Genomic DNA, 21533 nt, shown 5'->3' on the forward strand with positions numbered 1-21533 from the left:
AAAAAAATCTTCTTTGTACTATTTTTGCAACCTCTTACCAGTCTCTCATTGTTTTAAAACAAAAAGATTAGAAAAAGAAAGAATCCTTTCCTTACACTGACCAGAAATGTGCCTTGATTCCTATACCTTACCTGGTCCTTAACTGTAGAGGGACAAGTTTAATCCCTCTTCCACCAGAAAGTTCTCTCATTATCTATAGTTACCCAGACCCCCACCAAGAGTCCCCTTTCTCAAGGACTAGAAAAAAAAAAAAAGCAAGACTTTCAGCTCTCATCCTCTAGAGTATTCATTCATTCAGCAAATATTTACTGAGCACCCACCATGAGTACTATTCCGGACTCTGCAGATACGACAGTGAACTATGCTCTTGCCTTGTGGAACCTATACTAAATCATTACATCTAATAATGCAGCAGAAGCTATCATTAGACTTTCCAGTAGCCATACCGTACTACTGTTAATGTACTTAAATTCCCTAATTCTTCCTCGTATACATTGCTCAAACTGTACGCTCAAGTCTAACTTGACTTGTTAGAAGTCTGAGTTAGACTTCCAAATTTCTTTACGGTCATCACTGCTAAATATTATATTTTTAGAATCTGCTTTTTTCTTCAGTCTGTCAAGAACTTCTGGAATGCAAATTTCTTTTCCACCTGAACGCACACCCTATCCCTTCTGTTTCTTACTGCCTGTAAATCTGATAAATATACCTCAGTACAGTCATCCAAATTGGTCATTAAAATTGTTGAATAGGACAGTATTGAGGTCACTAAGAGCCCCATGGCATGTCCCTAGCATGCACCCAAACAGACATGGATCCATTATTTAGTATGCATGGCTTCTCTCACTCAACAAGCTGAGTCCACCTGATCATTTTATCATATTTACATCTGTACACAAGAATATTATTGGATTTAGGTCAAACACTTTCCTAAAGTTCAGATACAGTATGCTCGCCAATTTTCCCCAATCACCTTGGGAAAAAGGGGGAAAAACATTTTAATGGGAAGAGAAGAGTTAAAAAGGAAGAACAATGGAGGAAGGACAGGTCACTGTATAGCTTCCAAAATAAACCAGAAGTCTTTAAAATACTAGGCATATTTTTAAAAAGAAAAATCAGTTTATAAGATGATGGTAATCATACCATTGTCTAAAGAAGATGCTGTCTTTAAGACAATTTATCTAATTATATGAACTCTTATACACACTATAGCTTTGGCCATGGTATAGCTGAACACAATTAGCAAATTTAATCACTGGCAACTGTTTTCTATTGTTAAAGCCAAACCACTTTTTTTCCCCCAACTAAAAGCTTTTTGCCTTCACTACGGTCAATGGTGATTATTAAGAAAATGGAAATGTTTTGAATTTCCACAAGTATATCTGAACTCTATAAGTTCTACAGTTCACATTAGGGGGTCAGGTTGAAATCATACTTTAAAATGCTAATATATATGAATAAGGTACAAAGCATGACACAAAATAACCTTTAGCACTTGGAATTGAAATGAAATAAAAAGATAATCCATGAACATGATAGTGACTGTTGTCTGGCACAAATTCTGAAAGCACTTTCGGCATTTTAAGTGAATCCTACACTTTAAATAAACTTTGAGAGTTTCATCTTCAAGCTTTAGAGTTAACATCCAGCAAAAGTCATTAAACAGACACAACCTGGGATTTTTGAAACCTTGGCAAAAGCTAGATAACAGTTGAGGGTTTTTTCCCACTAAAAAGAAAAGTTTAACCCACAGCAGTGTAACCAGGTTTATGTGAGGCATGTATAACTTTAAGAAAATAAACTATAAATACTTTAAATCTATCTGTGTATGAAAGTGTTGTTATAAATTATTTAAAAATATTTACTAGCCAAATTTTTACCATTCATACCTTTTTGGCCTAGATGTTAATCTACCTTGAAAGTAACAAAATGTGAATTATTGCAAAATACTCTAAATTCGTCATTCTTTAGTAAACTCCCAAAGCGAACAGCAATAGTGTTATTTCACTACTGAGGTAATTAAAGCACAACACTTCAACCCGTCTTACATCATATATGAAACCTAAAAGGTTTCTATCTTATAGTACAGCGGAAGGTGTCTTAAATACAAGTACTACTTACATAAAGAGTGGACTTGCATCCTATCATGCCATATCCAATCACTATAATTCTCCTCCTCTCAAAACTTAGTTTGAGAATCGGGGAATGTTAACCTCCCGAGCACTTTTCCCTCCAAACTGCTTACCTGAATATACTTCCGCTGCGTCTCATCATTTAAAACATGTGCAACGTGCTTGGAAAAAATCTTTTCCCTACCAGTTCTGGCATGGATGCCAACCATAGTGACACCAATAGGCCAAGGGGCATTTCCAATGGCCATCTGAAGATAAGCGTCGTTAGCCTAAAAAGAAAGTTGAGGAAGAGATCAGGAAAGCAGAAATATTCTGCTGGTCCCAACTTGCATTTAGTGTTTCACAGCCCTTCGTGATGAAATTTTCATCCATCTCTTGGGTGTGTTGAAGATATTACCATTCCCATTATTCGAACAAAACAAAGTAAAATATGGGGTGACTGACTGCTTACCCAGGACCACAAATGTCTGTGGAAAAACAGAAACCAACACTAATCCAGTGAGTAAAAAGACAAAACATTCCTTTGCAGCCTTGGTGCACTGGAAGTTACTACATTTCAGATCTGGAATTACCAGGCAGGTAATTTGATGCACTGACAAAAACTCTAGTCTGAGTTTCCGTTAGACCTAGTGTTCTCCCCAGGTGGTCACAGAGGAGACAGAGGCTAACTAGTTTTTCATAAACTACAACTACTCCCCGCGCAGCAGTGCAGACCTCTGAAAGCAGTGTGGGCTCTGTGTGCTGGGACCATCACATCGGGTCCACAGCAGATGTGTAAACAGAGATTAAATGCTGGCCCTCGAGCCAAACAGCTAAAGGATGAGAGCATTTCACTTTGGCCCCCCGAACCTCCCACCTGCCAAGAACCTTAAAAGCGACTAAATGAGAAGAGAGAAAGCAATGAAGAAAAATGGCTCTTTTTCTAAACCAAGCCTGGCTACCTGGGCTGGGGTGGGGGACAAAACAGAAAGCAAGTAAACTCTAAAAGACCCCAATGGTTTTAGAGAGGCTTACACAGCCAGGCCTCAAAGAGATCTTCATTTAAAAATCAAACAACTATGAGACTGATATACTGAATTTAAAAACGGCATATACACATTTTTTTAAATCCCTGATACTTGTGAGTGCAAAGTTTAATACTGGATATTAACTGATAAAATTTCCAATATTCAGTTTCCCCAAATTTCCAAAGACGACTGTCCTAATATTAAGTTTTAGTTCTTTCTGTACTTTATATAAAATAAACTTTCACCAGCTTCTCATATACGAGAATGAGAAAAGGATCAAGAGGGAAGGCATCGCCTCTAGTAGGCAAGTGCCGTGAATTCCTTCTGCGCTGATGGTGACCTTATCCATCCATCCCGATGCGATCATCTCTGGTAAGCTCCAGGCAACTCACAGAAACTATCCAAATATAAAACTCATAGCTATAAGGCAGAAACGCTTTCTTTGACTAACCAACAGGCTCTCATCTAGAGGGACTAAAACCACTACTTGAGCCCATTAGCATGAGGCTCTCATCAAGGAGAACTCCAGTCACCCAGGATCACCCACAGTCCCTTCTGAGGACAGACACTCAGAGCACGGGAATAAGCAACGCATCCCCACTTTTCTGGCAGAGCCCCATCGAGGCTCTGGAACTGTCACTGGAGATGCTGCACGGAACCCTCCACTCCTCCTCTCTTGGGAGGCACAGCCACTGGAAGCCTCCCTCCTCAAACTCGGCTGATGGCCCACGAGCAGGGGTGCACTTCCAACCCCATTAGTGGCGCAAGAGGCCCTTCTCTTCTTGTTCGCCACACTGACTGATGGCCTTCCACCTCCTTTCTAAACTCTACCCAAGGAGCACATGGACACCAGAGCTCTCTCCTCTGCCACCTGGTCCCAGAGTCCACTCAGGAATAAAGACACTGCAGCAGGGGAAGAGTCTCCCCTCCTGGGCTTCGCCATTGTTGCAGTACTGAAATGGGAGAGAGAAATTCTGGCAGCCTTACTTAGAACATTTTCTCAGAGAAACCAGCATAAAGGGCGGTTAAATTCCACTGTATCATTAGTACAACGGTTCAGCTATATTATGGATTAAGTAGGTTTTTATAGCTGGCCTGGGAAACTAATCTATGTAACATTGCTTCTACGGGAAAATTTGTTCCAAGCCATAATCAACAATCTAAAAACTTTGAAATTCAATCCCATTCATGAAATGAATGCTGCCTATATCCAGTTCGTGAGGAATCTGTACACCTTCCTTAAAAATGACTAAAAACTACAGTGTGGTCTGAAACATTATTATTCATGCCTAACAATAAAGCTAACAATATATTAGAAAATGAAAGGTTGTTTTTTTTTACTACTAATTCATTTCACATTTATCCTAAAATCTTCTATTAAAATACTCCCACACGAGATGAACATATTATGTACACAACCTAGGTATGCTCATGAACATAATTCTGATGCACAGCATGGTACTGTACCTTCACATATTCCCTCTGCAACATGAATTTAATGATATCCGTTATGGATTCTTTAATATCGGCAGGAAGATTCTGGAAAAGAAAAAAAAGCATAACTAAATTTTGGAAGCTACAGTGTGTCGTTACAGACTGCATTTATTCTAACCTTATATATTCTATTTTCTTTAAATCAGTTAACAAAAGCATTTTTCGCGAAACCTCACCCTTTTCCGTAGCTTTCTGAAAAGGGGTCTGAGATAGGACTCGGTCTGTTTCTGAGTAGCACTGTTGAGTTTACCCTGGACGCTGCGCTTCACATAATCCTCTCTGGCATTCAGCTCCTTAGCCCAAACACCAAGAAGAAACTGTGGAAAAAAGGGTAAATTTAGACTACAATGCCACCCAGTGGTTCTGTAAGCATAAAAGTTCTCTGATGCACAACATGGTATACACTCATCCTTAGAGTCAATGTCCTGACTGATTAAAACATCAACCAATAGGTAACTAATGAACTATCTCTGCTTAGTGCGTCACGTATGTTTTAATGTAGTACCTTTGGCAAGTCACAGACTTCCCTGTTCTACACTTCTCCCAGCTCAGATGCGATCCATTTCCCCTGAAAGAGCTATCAAATTTCACAGGCAACTGCTTGACAGAAATCAACTTTTACTTGTATTCCTATTACATAAAATTCAACCTACCTAGACTCATCAGCCATAATGCCATATGGGCTGTGATATTTAATCAACCTCCCAAGGATGAGGTTGTAGTATTTGGACTTTCTACTTTTGCAGTAGAGACCACAATTCAATTAAAAATTCCCTCTAAAGTGCCTGACCAAAGGAGAAGGAAGGAAACAACGAAGGAAACTAAAAGAAGCTATGACCAGCCCCCACCCTGCCCCGGAAAACTACCCCGGTGCCCCCTGAGTTAAGCTGTACAAACAGCATCCTTCCCAGAGGCAGGTCAACACTGACGGCTGAGGAAGCCATGCTCCCCCGGCTGTGTTACCGATGCATGTCCTACATAGGGAGAGGCTGCCACTCAAAGAGGAAAGTCTAGTTCATGCTAGATCCCACCACGCCCCAGCTAATTCCATGCCAAGTCCTCAATGGAGTGAGAATCTTGATGACTAATCATGTTGTATTTAAACTGTAAATACAAGTAAAAGCATTTCTTGCATTTATATCTCTTGTTCTGAACACAAATAATTTGTGAATAAATGTTAAAAGGGATCTGGGATTTGCATATACTCTACCTAAACCACTGAAAGAGGAATTCCGGGAAGAATGAATGAGCTAATCTCAAGTCTCTGAAAGGTTACTCGAGTGTTTGCTTTTTTCCCTGTCAATGTCTTCCCACCTCCTTCCATTCCTTACTGTCATCATCTCTCGGAAAAGCTTCTCCTTATTGCACTCCTTCCCAGAGTGTTCAAAAAAATTTTTTTAATCCTTAAAACGTCTTGTTCATTCCACTGCTATGATTCTTTTCAGTGTATTTACATTAATAACTCAGCTTTACAACTGCTATGAAGAAAGTAAATATACATTTTCTTTGTTTAACCTCTATATCCAAGCACATAGCAATATTATAAACACCGTAGGTGCAGAAACGTTTAGTGAGGATTTCCCTTTCCAGTCTTTAACTCTTAAACAATTCAAAAATGAAAAACCAAAAAAAAAAAAAAACCAAAAAACAAAAAGACAGACCAGTTCTTAACTAAAGAAAACGTGTGCTCCTTTCCTAGCCAAAAAGTACATACCTTAAGGAACTTGGTAATGATGTCCATGTCTTTATGATCATCACCTTTTCCTAAAGACTCTCCCAGGGCCTGAAGAAAAAGAATGCTTCTGTTCATTAGTCAAGAGCAACAGTGGAATACATACATGATCAACACCAGACTAAACATGGCTCTTTATTACATATACGTATGGTCCAATTTTGATTTAAAACCCTGATGGAGGGCTTCCCTGGTGGCGCAGTGGTTGAGAGTCTGCCTGCCGATGCACGGGACACGGGTTCGTGCCCCGGTCTGGGAGGATCCCACATGCCGCGGAGCGGCTGGGCCCGTGAGCCAAAATTACTGAGCCTGCGCGTCTGCAGCCTGTGCTCCGCAACAAGAGAGGCCGCGATAGTGAGAGGCCCGCGCACCGTGATGAAGAGTGGCCCCCGCTCGCCACAACTAGAGAAAGCCCTCGCACAGAAACGAAGACCCAACACAGCCAAAAAAATAAATAAATAAATAAAGCAAACTGTCAACAAGTAAAAATAAACACTATAAAAAAAATTTTTTTTAAAAATAAATAAATAAAACCCTGATGGAATTTCTAGATAGATTAAAAAAAAAAGACAATTTGCCATTTAAATTTAGAGAGCATGTTATCTTTTATGACTCAAAGAGGGAGTAAAGGGAGAGACTGATAATGAACATGAGGTTTCTTTTTAGGGGAACAAAATGCTCTAAAATTAGATTGTGATGATGGTTGTAGCAACCTGTGAATATACTAAAAACCACTGAATTGTACACATTAAATGGATAAATTGTATAGTATGTGACTATCTCCAAAGTTGTTTGGAACGAAGGAAAAAGGAAAAAAATGTCCAGAACTGGTTGCTCACACCAATTATTGCAGTAAAATTGAGGGGGTCGAGGTATAATTAAAAGGACATCTTCCTTAACTACAATCTCACTCACAGCATGCAATGTGGGTTAAGAGCCAGGAACGAAAGGTGACAGAAAAAATAACTATGTTTTATTAACCATTAAGAACTTTGAACTAAGTCATATTATTTTTGCTCATGCTAGATATTTAGATAATACAACTTTTAAATAAGATTACATGTATCACTCCACATTCAACACACTGGCAAAAATAAGAAAGCAAGATACTGCCAAGTGTTGGCAGGGATGCAGGGATACAAGACACTCACACACTGCTGGTGGAGGGTGGAGACTGGCAAACCCATTACAGAGAGCAATTTGGCAGTACTCAGACAAGTTAAACATATATCAGAAGCAGTCCTGCTTCTGCTCCAGAGGGCTCATGTGCAAGACTGTTTGTCACAAAGCTGTCTGTGGTAACAGGGAGCTGGGAGCTATCTCACTGTCTGTCATTATGGCGAACAAAAAGTAAAAGGCAGTGAACACCACAGTGTATGAAATGCTATGTTAACAGTTAAAATCAAAGGTTTAGATGTACCTAAGGTATCAAGGATGGAACTTAACACAGTTCTAAGTGGAAAAAAAGTGAACAGAATGAAGAATTTCACAGTGAAGTATCATTTTTGTGTATCCCAAAACACATGCAGACAAAACACTACTGTTTCTACAAGACCATCAACAAATCAAAGGATACACATCAAACATATCAGAATGAATATTTCTGAAGGCAGGAAGTAGGGGAATGTGTATAGAAAATGAGAAAAAAGGGAGTGAATAAACACAAGGCACGGAACAGAAGACGGGCCTTTGTAGTGACCGAAGACGCCAGCACGCTGTACACTGAGGAGTCTGAGGAGCTCAGCCATCTGCCGCAGGGAATGAAAGGCGTGACGGGGAATCGGGGAAGGAGGTGGAGGGATCACCTCTAACTCTTCAATCGTGGTGTTTTCTTCGTGGACTTTCAGATCGTTCTGGGCGTCCTCCTCTCCAGGTTCTTGGCCGCCCACAATTTCATTCAGGTACTGCTGATCAATCTTATCCAGAGCTGCTTTCAGATCGTTCCTCAATCCCTGAGGAAAGGTAAAAAGTCACATCTGGTATAAAATTTCACTGATGGTTCACTTCTGATTTTTTTCTCTAATAATGAGTATAATCCACTTTTTTCTCCACAAAGAAACTCAAATATTTCAATTTATTATACAGCTATCACCACTGTCCATGCAAAGTCAATTCTTATGAACATATTTAAATTTAAAAGAATGTACACACAGTAGGTAATCTGATGGTCAGAAAAATAAAACATACGAGTGACAAACCCAAATAAGAATAGGCATTAACGCTGTAGTTTTCTAATGAGGCCCTAGTGAAAGTGACCAGGTCTCCACTGGTCCCGAACCCATTTTTCTGGTTCACTGAAGATGTCTAACAACTGCAACTATTGATACTTTGAACTCCCAAAACATCTGGAAATGTCAACAGTATAAAACCAGGGTCTCAACCATACCCTAGGATTTCACTATGTTTCTAACAAACCAGCAAATTCCATATTCTATTCACTTCCAGTTTGTGACCACTTGGTAAAAAATGGAAGCCTTAAAGCTAGACCCTTGGCATATACCACATACAAAAATTAACTCAGGGGCTTCCCTGGTGGCGCAGTGGTTGAGAGTCTGCCTGCTAATGCAGGGGACACGGGTTCGAGCCCTGGTCTGGGAGGACCCCACATGCCACGGAGCAACTAGGCCCGTGAGCCACAACTACTGAGCCTGCGCGTCTGGAGCCTGTGCTCCGCAACAAGAGAGGCCGCGATAGTGAGAGGCCCGCGCACCACGATGAAGAGTGGCCCCCACCTGTCACAACTAGAGAAAGCCCTCACACAGAAACGAAGACCCAACACAGCCAAAATAAATTAATTAATTAATAAACTCCTACCCCCAACATCTTAAAAAAAAATTAACTCAAAATGGATCAAAGACCTAAATGTAAGAGCTAAAACTATAGAACTCTTAGAGTTAACTAACAAAACAGAAAACAACCTGATTTAAAATGGGCAAAGGACTTTAACAGATGACATACGAACAGCCAGTATGTAAATGAAAAGATGCTCAACATCACTAGTCATTAAGGAAATGCAAATCAAACCACAAAGAGATACCACTTCACACCCATTAGGATGAATATTATCAACAGAAAACAGAAAATAACAACTTGGCTAGGATATGGAGAAACAGACCCTAGTGTACTGCTGGAAATGTAAAATGGTACAGCTGCTGTGGAAAATGGTACGGCAATATCTGAAAAAGTTAAACATACCCACACCAAGACACATTATAATTAAAATGTCAAAAGTTAAAGACAACTCCTACAACACAGGCGGAGCACTCTTTGACATAAATCTTAGCAATACTCTCTTTAATCAGTCTTTAAGGTAAAACAAATAAATGGGGCGTGATTACACTTGAAAGGTTTTGCACAGCAAGGAAACCATCAACGAAACAAAAAGACAACCTACTGAATGGGAGAAAACATTTATAAATGATGTGACCCACAAGGGGTTAATATCCAAAATATACAAACAGCTCATACAACTCAATATCAAAAAACAACCCAATCCAAAAATGGTCAGAAGACCTGAACAGACATTTCTCCAAAGAAGACATGCAGATGGCTAACAGGCACATGAAAAGATGCTCCACATCACTAATTATTAGAGAAATACAGATCAAAACCACAATGAGATACCACCTCACACCTGTCAGAATGGCCATCACCGAAAAGTCTACAAAACAAAAGTTGCAGAGGATGTAGAGAAAAGGGAACCCTCATACACTGTTGGTAGGAATGAAAATTGAGATAGCCACTAAGGAAAACAGTATTCAGGTTCCTTAAACTAAAAACAGAACTACCATATGATCCAGCAATCCCACTCCTGGGTATACACCCAGAAAGAAATGAAAATACTAAATTCGAAAAGATACATGCACCCCAATGGTCACAGCAGCACTATTTATGATAGCCAAGACATGCAAGCAACCCAAGTCCCCAACAGGCAACTGGATTAAGAAGATGTCACACACACACACACAGAGAGACAGAGACAGAGACAGAGACAGACAGAGAGAGAGAGAGAGAGAGAGAGAGAGAGAGAGAGAGAGAGAGGGAGGGGAATATTACTTAGCCATAAAAAAGAATGAAATTCTGCCATTTGCAACAACATGGATGGACCTGGAGAGTATTATGCTTAGTGAAATAAGTCAGACAGAGAAAGACAAATACTGTATGATATCACCCATATGTGGAAACTAAAAAATAATACAAATGAAAGTATATGCAAAACAGAAACAGATATCAAAACAACTTGTGGTTAACAAGGGGGGAAGGAAAGGAGAGAGGGACAAGTTAGGGGTATGGGAGTAACAGATACAAACTATTATATTTAAAATAGATAAGCAACAAGGATATACTGTATAGCACAGGGACTTATACCCAATATCTTATAATAACCTATAATGGAATATAATCTGCAAAAACCTGAATCACTATGCTCTATACCTGAAATTAACACAATACTGTAAAACAACTATACTTCAATTAAAAAAAATAAAAAACCAAAGTTAAAGAAGGAGAGCATCTTAAAAGCAGCAAGAGAAAAACAGCTTGTTTTGTACAAGGGAACCCCGCTCCCCCATAAGACTATCAGATTTTTTTCAGCAGAAACTTTGCAGACCAGGAGGGAGTGGCACAATATATTCAAAGTACTAAAAGAACAAACTTCCAAGGACACTCTACCCGGCAAAGTTATCATTCAGAATTGAAGGAACAACAGTTCCCAGAGAAGCAAAAGCTAAAGGAGTTCATCATCACTAAACCAGCCTTATAAGAAATGTTAAAGGGACTTCTTTAAGCTGGCAAGAAACGGCACTAATTAATAACAAGAAAACATATGAAAGTATGTATCTCACTGGTAAAGGTAAATATATAGTAAAAGTAGTGAATTAATCACTCATAAAGCTAGTATGAAGATTAAAAGACAAAAGTAGTAAAAACAACTCTAAATACAAAAATTAGTTAAGGGCTACACAAGACAAAAAGATGTAAAATGGGGTATCAGAAAAATAAGACGTGGAGGGAGGGGAGTAAAAGTGTAGAGCTTCAGAATGTGTTCAAATTTATGAACTTTTAAACTGCTCCAGTTATTTATAAAATAAATAAATTACAGGGATATAATGTACAGCATGGTGACTAAAGGTAATAATACTGTACTACATATTTCAAAGTTACTCAGAGAGTAGACCTCTAAAAAAAAAGTCCTCATCAAAAGAAAAAAAAAAATTTGTTGTAACTGTGTGGTGATGAATATTAACTAGATTACTGTGGTGATCAGATAAAATCATTATGCTGTACACCTGAAATTAATGTTATATGTCAATTATACCTCAGTTTTTAAAAAGTACGTAAGAAACTCTAGTATTTGGGACAGGCTTGAATAAGATTAGAATACAGCAGGCTGTAATAAATTAATATTAAAAGCTAGAAGATTTTTCAAGTAATGAAATGAGCAGTAGAAAAATTAAATCAGGTAACAAAAACTGAATAGTTCACATTAGCATTTTAGACTATCTTTTGATAAGGAAAGTGACTCAGGAGATAGAAGAGAAACAAATATCAGTGAAATGAAGCATTACAAAACCACTTACTCTTTCCAAGAATTTAAGTTAGGAAAGTTTAGATAGAACTGAAAATAAAGAAAAACAAATTGCTGTGCACATTAATATAAATGAAGAAAAAAATTTTAATTCATTATACTTTAAAAAAAAGCTAGACACAGAATCACCATATGATCTAGCAATTCCACTTCTGGGAATATATGCAAAAGAAGTGAAAGCAGGGACTCGAACAGATATTTATATACTTGTGTCCATAGCAGGATTATTCACAATAGCCAAAAGGTAGAAGCAACCTACACGTCCATGAAGGATGAATGGATAAACAAAATGGGGTCCATATATACAATGGAGTATTACTCAGCCTTAAAAAGGCAGGAAATGCTGACACCTGCTACAAAGCAGCTGCACCTTTAAGGCAGCATTCTAAGTTAGAAGGCCAGTCCAGGGAGCCTTCAGATGACCTCAGCCACAGCCCTCACCTGACTGCATCACATGCAAGACCCCAAGCAAAAAACTGCCCAGCTTAATTAGCCCAATCGAACCACAGAACTGTGAGGGAGAATGATAAATTACCTTAGGTTACTAGGTTTCAGGGTGGTTTGTTACCATCATAGATAACTGAGAAAGATTTTATAATAATGAATTGTTTTAAGCTGTAAGTTTTGGGGTGGTTTGTTACACAGACACAGATAGCCACACCTGTCTCTCACTGAAAGAGCAAGTAAATAAGTTAATAAGGCCACAGAAGATCTGAACACCACCACTGTAACTGACATTTATCCAAAGCATAAAACATACTCTTTTCAAGAGTCCATGGAATATTCGCCAAGACAGACCATAAGCTGAGCCATAAAACAAGATTAGAGTCCTAAAAGTAAAGCTAAAACTATTAAAGTTTTAGAAGAAAATACCATCTCTTTAAGACCTTAGGGTAAGCAAAGATTTCTTAAGCAAAACACCAAAAGCAATAACCATAAAGCGAACTTCATCAAAATTTGGAAGTCCTGCCCATGAAGAGGCACCATTAAGAGAACAGGTAAGGCCTAGACTAGGAAAAAATAGACACAAAACATGAATCTGTATACCTGACAAAGAATCCAGAATACACATAAAGAACTCCTATAACTCAAAAATAAAAAGACAAACAACCCAACTGAAACATGAACAAAAGACACACTGCATAGAGAAAGATATGGCCAGTAAGTCTATGAAAAGATGCTCATAATCTTTAGTTATCAGGGAACTGTGAATAGAACCACAATGAGATACTACCACAATACAAGAGAATGGTTAAAATTTAAAAGACTAACAATAACAAACACTGATGAGACACTGGAAATATTTGGCATTTCCTAAAAAGCTGAGCATACATTTACTCTTGCTATACTATATAGCAATTCCACTTCTAAGTATTTACCAGAGAGATAAAAACGTATTTACCCAAGAGGAATAACACAGATCCAAAAAAGATCTGTGTAAGAATGTTCACGGCAGTTTTATTCATAACAGCCCAAAGCTAGAAACATATTCTGATATATTCATACAGCTGAATATCATCAGCAATGTAAAGGAACAAACTACCAACATCCACAATAACACGGATGAATCTACAAAACATCACATTAAGCAAAAGAAGCCAGACACATCCTCTAAATTCACTGGTGGGGATAGAATTTAACAAGGTGGTTGCCCAGGAGTGGAGGAAGAAGAACCCGGGGACTGGCCAAGGAGGAGTGCTGGGGAACTTTCATGTGTGTGTGATGAAAATACTCTATATCTTCATAAGGGTAGTGGCCACGCACTTGCATGTATTTGTCAAAATGCACTAAACTGCATGCCCAAGATGTGTGCTTTCTAAAAGAAAATTAAAGAAAACCTGGGACTTCCCTGGTGGTCCAGGGGTTAAGAATCCGTCTTCTAATGCAGGGGACACAGGTTTGATCCCTGGCAAGGGAACTAAGATTCCCACATGCCGTGGGGCAACTAAGCCCGCACGCCGCAACTACTGAGCCCGCACACCACAACTAGACCTCGAGTGCCACAAATAAGACCTGATGCAGCCAAAAATAAATAAATAAATAAATACTGAAAAATAATAAGCCAAAAAAATAAACACACACACACACAAAATTAAAAAAAAAAAAGAAAACTTACATTCAGCAGCAGTAATCTGGCAACTTTATTTTTCCTTTTTTCTCTATAGTAAGTAATGCAATTAGTTGAACTCTGTCGAAGTCCATACTATTCTCATTTATATGGTACAATGACATTCTTCTAGCTTAGTTCTGACTTCTTACCTTATTAACTTCCGGTGTGAGGATCTCTATTTTTCTTAAACGTTGAAAAGCATCATAATCAGTTTCTCCAAAGAGTCTGATTGGTTCTCCTCTTTCTCTTAATCTCCTGATAACCTATTAAAAAATATATATCAAACAACAATAGTAATTCCCTATGTCATTAGTAATAGTAATTCTTATTTTAGGAGACCAAACACTTATTTTGGTAAGTGAAAAGTAGATGCAAAAAGTAAGTTATATTTCTTTTTCTTTAGTTTCCACCAACAGATATACTGAATTATTGTCATATCTTAAATAACCCTAATGGTTTAGGTCATTTGGCGAGTGTTTCAGAAAGGACCAATCTGTGTAGTAGAATACATAAGAAAAACATTACGATGGGAGGGATAACATTTACAAAGAGAAAAAAATAAAATAAAACCAAGCCTGGAGTCAGCGATAAGTCAATGACCATAGAGAGAGTCGGCACTGCAGTACTACATTAAAACCAAAACCTAGTACCTCAGAAGAGAAAGTGAGTTACAAATGGAGGGAGGGGGACGTGCAGGGCTTTTGAGAGCCTGATAATACTCCTCTCCTTGATTTCGGCCATCGTTATAAAAAAACTTAAGAGGTCGTCTAGTGCCATCTCCAATCCATGCAGAAATGACCTCAAAAACACCTTCGTCTGGTCCCTGACAAATGACAAAAATCACACCTCTTCATGAAACAGCCCATCCCATTTTTGGACAGATATGTTATGCTTCTCAAAATAAATGAAAAGCTACCTCTCTCAATTATCTCAGTTCTTCTTTATGAAACGACAGAGAATATTCAATGCTTTTTCAAAATTAGAACTGTGGTCAATGGATCTTTTTAAAAATCTCAAATATTCTTCGTTTCAGGCCAAGTATTCAAAGTCCTTCATCTAATTTTCACACACAGCCTCTGGAGTCAGTGCTCCTTTCTTCTGAGAGTTTCCTTTTGCTCAAAGTTAATTTTGTTGTGTACCTTGTGTACAGTCTGAATTTTTTCACAGGAATATCTTAAAATTTTGTTGTTGGTGTTATTGCTGAAGGAAAATAATAGTTGATATTGACCAGGGTATGGGCAAATACTATAGCTGAGAGTATGAACTGCTATAACGAGTCCGCAGGGCTCTCTGGTAATATGTCTCCAAAGCCTTAGGCATGTATATAGTCTTTAGAACAGACTCCAGAAATCATGTTTCTAGAAAATTTTCCAAAGGAAAGTAATCATATATTATTACACATGCAATGACATCTGTATGAGGGTGTTCATCTTAGTATGATCTATAATAGGGAAATGCTGAGGCAACCTAAACGACCATTAGCACAGAAATGATTTTAAAAATAATAAAGTAGTTTTTAAAATATTATGGGAAATTATGCACTCATAAAGGATCATACAGATCTCTGTATTTTGACTTAGAAAGATGTATTAAGAGGAAGTAAGTTACAAAACACTAACTTACTTTCTCTTAATACATAATTTTTATTATTTTAAATAATTTAGACAACTTATCAAGTACAGTTATTTAGAATATATGCATTTAATTATACTTAGAATGTGTTTAGTTTTTAAAGTTCAGAATGATAGTCTTTAAAAACTTAAGACATAAGATATTAGACAACAGTACCAAGAAAAGCAGAGATTAATTTAGAACCTCATGAAGAAAATTGAACTAGAATACTGTGCAGCTGGCCAGTTAAGTCATTTTATACAGGAAATAATGACAAAAGTTATTGCAGAGAACTAGAGATAAATGCAAATGCTGTGGAGATTTTTCTTTTTTTCCCATAAAACATTCATATAAAAACTTACCTCTTGCCTAGAAAGAGTCATGGGTAATTTTTCTTCTGCCAGTTCAAGTTCTAATACTGGATTCGATGAAGCTAATGGTTTCTGGTCCTCCTCTTCTGGCTGTATCTACATTAATAGCCAAAAGAAACGAAATTCTCCTTTTAAAATATAATATGGTTTAACATTTATCATTCTATACATTAGGTATTCACCGAAATTAAACATGTTTTAAATACCGAAGGTTTTCTAAATGTTCCTCTGAGCAAAGAGCTCATAATCGATGTACATGCTTGTGAGAGCTCAGGGACACCCAAGCACAGACCATGCACCCAGGAGACAGCGTTCTTGCTACAGAAGTATAATGGTTTCCACAATCAAAAACTTTAAAAGGCTGAAATTTAGACTTATTTTCTCCCTAGACTCCAAGATTTTTACTTTCTTCTTAGAAACAATCAGCTTGCTTCTCCTCTTTGAGAAAATCATCTTACAGGGTTATTTGATCCTTGCTCTGGGTTTAAAAGGAAGACCAAAGAAAGGAACTGCTCTCTAACAAAAACCTGTGAAGCCTCAAGCTCCAGCTCTTTCCTCTCCTGATTTTTGAAAGGTGTTTTTCCAAGTGCACAGGAATCACTGCTGGACATGCAGAAAACTATCCGATGCTACACAGAACTTGCCCACAAACTGAGCTGCGAACCTTGTGGGAAAATAATGAAAACCAGCACCTCTCTACTCATAGTACACAAAGAACAGAGTGGACATTCTTGCTCATATGAACCTGCGGAGAAAAAAATTTCTTCCTATATTTTCTTGAGTCTGCTGCCCAAGTCACAGTTTACAAAAATTGAGTTCAGCAATTTATAAGCCCCACTGTGTGGTCTGTAAAAAAGATACTGAAACATGGTTTTCCATCTGAACCATAAGACAAACCTAAGATGCCAAAAGAAGTAAGATCAAAAAACAAAAATGATCAACATTAAGGAAAAACTCACATTCAGTTAAGAAAGGCTATATGGTTAAAATGATACAGTTTATGATTCTATAGATTAAAGATTATGTTAATCAGTGTTAACAGTGGTAACAGAAAATTTAGGTAAAAAAAACTAAACCTTCATATTTTCACAGACCAAATACCATCAAGTCTTAAAAAAAAAACGGTAACTGGTTTTTATAAAGGAATAAAAGTAACACATGCTGTATTTTCACTACTACCAAGAAGGAAATATTCAAAAGGCTTTAGATAGAAAACCCTGTGCTTTCTTTTTCAGCATAAAAACAGATATTGCTCCCAAAATCTCAGGATAAAAAACATTTTCAATTATAGAATGGCAGTGAATAACTTTAAGGAAAAGATCTAAGACATTCTGTAAGCTGGACTCAACGTTACAAGCAGTACCTTTACAGTAATGATTTTGCTTCAGTGCTTTCCTCTATATAAGCGAGAAAGTACTGCCGTTATCATGGAAGCCATCTAAACAAAGCAAAACCGTCACTGTTTAAATTATTTTCCTACCTTATCAAAAAGTTGAAAACAAATTCAGGGATCTGAGAAAGCAACAAGTCAGCAGACTAAAAACCCATGGTTAAGTGATTCTTATTCTAGTTCAAGCGTAAGTTTAGATAATGCTGGGCAAACAAAAGATGAGAATTCTTCTTTCTGAATATCTATCTATTCGATGGTTATTTACATAAAACGTGTCTTAATTTCCTAAACTAGAAGCAAATGAAATCAATGTACCTATGGAAAATATCAAAATACAAATATAAACTTTCATATTTTAGAAACCTATCAGAAACACTACATTTTCAACACTTGCCCTCTCCCAAAAACACCAAAAGAAAGCAAACACATATACATACCATTTGCATTCCTCATGCTTCTTTCTAGAAATGCTATGCCAGATAAAATTAATTTCCAGAACTTTCTCCATTACATGCACAAGAGTATTATTTTATATCGATGTTCCACAAGCAAAAAGTCGATTTCAAATTTATGATTTGTCAAAATTATTTCAATAGAACCTCTGAACTTTGTTTAAAAAATTATTCAACTAGATTTAGCCTCCTTATAATTTAAACACAACTTCACCTCGTTACCTTTAACCCCTCCCAATAAAAACCCCAATACATTATTAACTAGGTAATCTCAAAGATAGTTTTAGTCATGCTTCTAAAGTATACAAAGTCTTCCAGACAACTCATTTATTTCTAATAAATATTTCAAGATCACATTTTCTATCCAATAGACTAAGCAGTGTTTGAAATGTGATACCTTATTACACAAAATGACACTGTACCTCAGGCGGAGGTACCTTAGGGCCAAAAGGGATTATTAACATTGCAAACATAAAAACAATGGCTTAAAACATTCAGGAGGAAGCAGGGAAAACACCACTGCTAATGCCACTGTTGTTGAATGAATAAAATCTTTTGAATCCTTTAAAACTGGACTTTTACTGGGAGAGGTGAGGAGAGGAGTGGTGGTGATGGTGATGAAAATGAGGTAGTATCAGATCAGGACTTAATTAAAAAGAAAAAAAGTCAAGCTTTGATCTCAAGCCACGTCATGCTGTCCACAAAAAGCCAAACCATTCCAAGCCAAAAGTCATGCATGTATTTTCCTAAATTCAAGATTAAAAAAAAGAAGGAGGAAAGAAAAAAGAAAAACAAAAACTCATACCTCTCCAGATGGCTTCTCATTTATAGGCTAATGTATAACATTAATAAATTGAACAGAGATCAATCGTTTTGACACTTTAACAACAGCTGTATAAATTTAAACTCAGAAATATAAATTTAACATAAAAGCAGGCATTCATACCTTGTAGCCACATCTTTCAAAATATGCTTCCTCTTCTTTTTTTGCAAGTTCACTACGCTTGAAATATTTTTTATTTTCCTATTGAAGAAAGAAGTAAGTTAATGTCTGGGAAAAATTTCATGTCCCTTGGTCAACAACCTTGAAAGTTTTTCAAGAATTGTAAAGTTTTTTGGTTCACGGAGATTATACTGATTTCCTGAACACACCACCTGTGCTCAGCCCCTGTTCCAAACATGAGGTATTTCTCTTGCAGCATCAGTTTGACGGACATATCCAACAGCACAAAGAAGAAACCACCCACATTTTCCAAATGTTCACATTGTTTTTATTGAGTCTCCCAGTGTTTGAATTCAATTTCTACAAATGGATTCATTATGAACCACGTAAAATGAGATACTTCAATTATTTTCTCCTAACAGAACCAACCAAACCAAAATTATGGTAGCTTCAGCTGACATGTTAAATCTCATTACGAAGAGAGCTCCAAGGGTGTGTCCAAATTCTTTTTTGTCATCTGGAATCTTATTGTAATGATCAACTGTATTAGTATTAGACAACTTTTTATAATAATCGAGACACAGAATGGTTTTGGAGAGTCTCTTTAGTAAAAAGATGGTTCAAAGGTATTTGTTTTAATATGACATGCTGTTAAGAGACAAACTCTAAATCTAGTGTGGCAGGTGGAAAAAAAAGGTTAGTTCTTTCCATGCTATGCATAAAATTATTCTGTTAAAAATGCAGTCCCTTGATCATTTTGTAATGTATAAAACTATCAAATCACTATGTCGAACACCTCAACTAATGAAATATTTTACAGCAATTTTAATGTAAAAAATACAGTCCCTAATTTGGAGGCTTGTTACTATCTGCTTCTTAGATAATTATGTCATTGATAACTTAGCTCAAGTAAAGGTACTGCCCTACTTTACTAGTAGTAACCACAACAGTACCTCAGTAACACCTCGACACATGCGGTTAGCACCTCACAGCTCCAAAGCTCGCTCACTCAGGCGGGGATCACCAATGGATGCTAAAACCACGACAAGAACGTGTGATAGTGAACAATGGAAAGACAAGGCTGCCACACTTGAACCCGCTGCTCAAGTTTGGCATCAATACCATGTACGTCCTATGTGAAGCACATAGGAAGTACACAGCAGACCACTTAGAAGTGTTCTCCCTAAAAATCTAAATTGGAGTCTAATCAAACAATTAACTTCCAGCTTACTGGAAATGTTTGGAATAGAGGAAAAAGCTCAAAACACCACTGGGAAGCAATCAAACACGAGCACATTTTACAAAACTAGCCCCAGTTTCTCCAACAAGTTGATGCATAAAAAAAAGTGGGGGACCTGGAAAATGTTTGCAATGAAAAGAAACCAAGAGTCGTAATAAACAAATGTAATGAGTGGACTTTGTGTGGATTTGATTTGAATAAACCAACTGTAAAAACATACATATGTATTTATTTTAATTCAATTGGGGACATTCGAACGCGAGAGGAGTATTTGATGGTATTAAGGACCCAATTTTAATTTTGTTGGTTGTGATCTTAATTCTATAAAAACATGGTCTTATTTTCTAGAGTTATATGTGTTGAGGAAAGACAGGAATTCATTATACAACTCTATTTGTGTGTATGTTTAAAACTAACAGCTCATGACAGTTTTTTTAAGTTCATTCATTAACTCAATAAATATTTACTGACTTATCTGCTGTACACCAAACACAGCTTTACAGGTATGAAGATGAAGTTCCGGCGTACGGAACTGATGGCATCACCTGAACATCAAAACTACTCTAAGAAAGGTGGGCGCAAATAATACCAACCCCACTGTGGAGGCGAGAAACCTGAGAATCAGAAAGGCCAGGTGACTTGCCCAGAACTCAGTGAGCCTCATGACTTAACAGAAGCAGGACTAAGAACGCTGGTCCTTAAACCCTTTGTGCTGATCTAGTATTCAAGTTACAGTTCTTCACTCGCAAAACTCATTTCAGCATCATAAATTGTTCCTTTTGACTACGTGGCATGTACTGGTCATATTTCAAATAAGTGCGTTGACAAACATGTCCTGGCAGCCTCTCAGAACGAGCTGCTATGTAGGAAGAAAGTAGAAGGACTCTCCAGCCCAGAGACCACGGTCCAGAGTCTTGAACTATGGTACCCTGACTACCGTCTCTCAATTCCACTGAACACACCTAACAAAACCTTAAGCCTTGAACATCAATTCTCAAACTGTGGACTTCTGGGGGGTCCCTAAGACCTTTTCAGAGGTTCCACTAGGTAAAATTTATTTTCATAATAATACTAAGATCTATGTGCCCACCCCTTTTTCACTGTGCTCAGACCTGCACTGGAACCTTAGCATTAATGAAGGCTGAGTTTATGTACCAGTGGTCACTGTATTCTTCACCACCATGCACTTGCAGGAAAATAAAAAAGCCAGTTTCTCTTAAGAATATCTTGATAAAGTACAATTTTACCAAATCTCACCCCTTGAGTACATGGCCTTTTAATATTTGGTATGATGAAATGAAATGAATTATATGAAGCACTTCCACTATATAATGGCGTAGGATAGTCCTCTCAAAGAAAGGCAAACTGGTTGATTATTCAGACCTGCATATCTGGCAAACATTTTCTCAAAACTGAACAAAGCAAACCTGTCACCTAAAGGAAAACAATGATAGTATTTGTTGC

The 21533-nt window shown here is 37.4% G+C and overlaps 1 protein-coding gene across 2 annotated transcripts in view; it reads right to left on the reverse strand.

Moving 5' to 3' along the window:
• The window catches only part of PRPF18 (pre-mRNA processing factor 18), a 49519-nt gene that overhangs the window by 16137 nt on the left and 11849 nt on the right, over positions 1-21533 (reverse strand). The window contains exons 2-10 of one of the 2 annotated variants that reach the window (XM_082618253.1): positions 18833-18910; positions 18692-18718; positions 16036-16140; positions 14212-14325; positions 8171-8317; positions 6348-6416; positions 4810-4950; positions 4607-4678; positions 2246-2401 (exon numbers count right to left, since the gene is read on the reverse strand). In XM_082618253.1, coding sequence (XP_082474379.1) covers positions 2246-2401; positions 4607-4678; positions 4810-4950; positions 6348-6416; positions 8171-8317; positions 14212-14325; positions 16036-16140; positions 18692-18718; positions 18833-18910 — 909 coding nt within the window. The remainder of the gene's footprint in view (positions 1-2245; positions 2402-4606; positions 4679-4809; positions 4951-6347; positions 6417-8170; positions 8318-14211; positions 14326-16035; positions 16141-18691; positions 18719-18832; positions 18911-21533) is intronic. The other variant, XM_082618252.1, reaches the window with a different exon arrangement.

The sequence above is a fragment of the Mesoplodon mirus genome (assembly GCF_964341445.2).
Source record: "Mesoplodon mirus genome assembly, chromosome: 4".
In the NCBI taxonomy this organism is placed as follows: Eukaryota; Metazoa; Chordata; class Mammalia; order Artiodactyla; family Ziphiidae; genus Mesoplodon; species Mesoplodon mirus.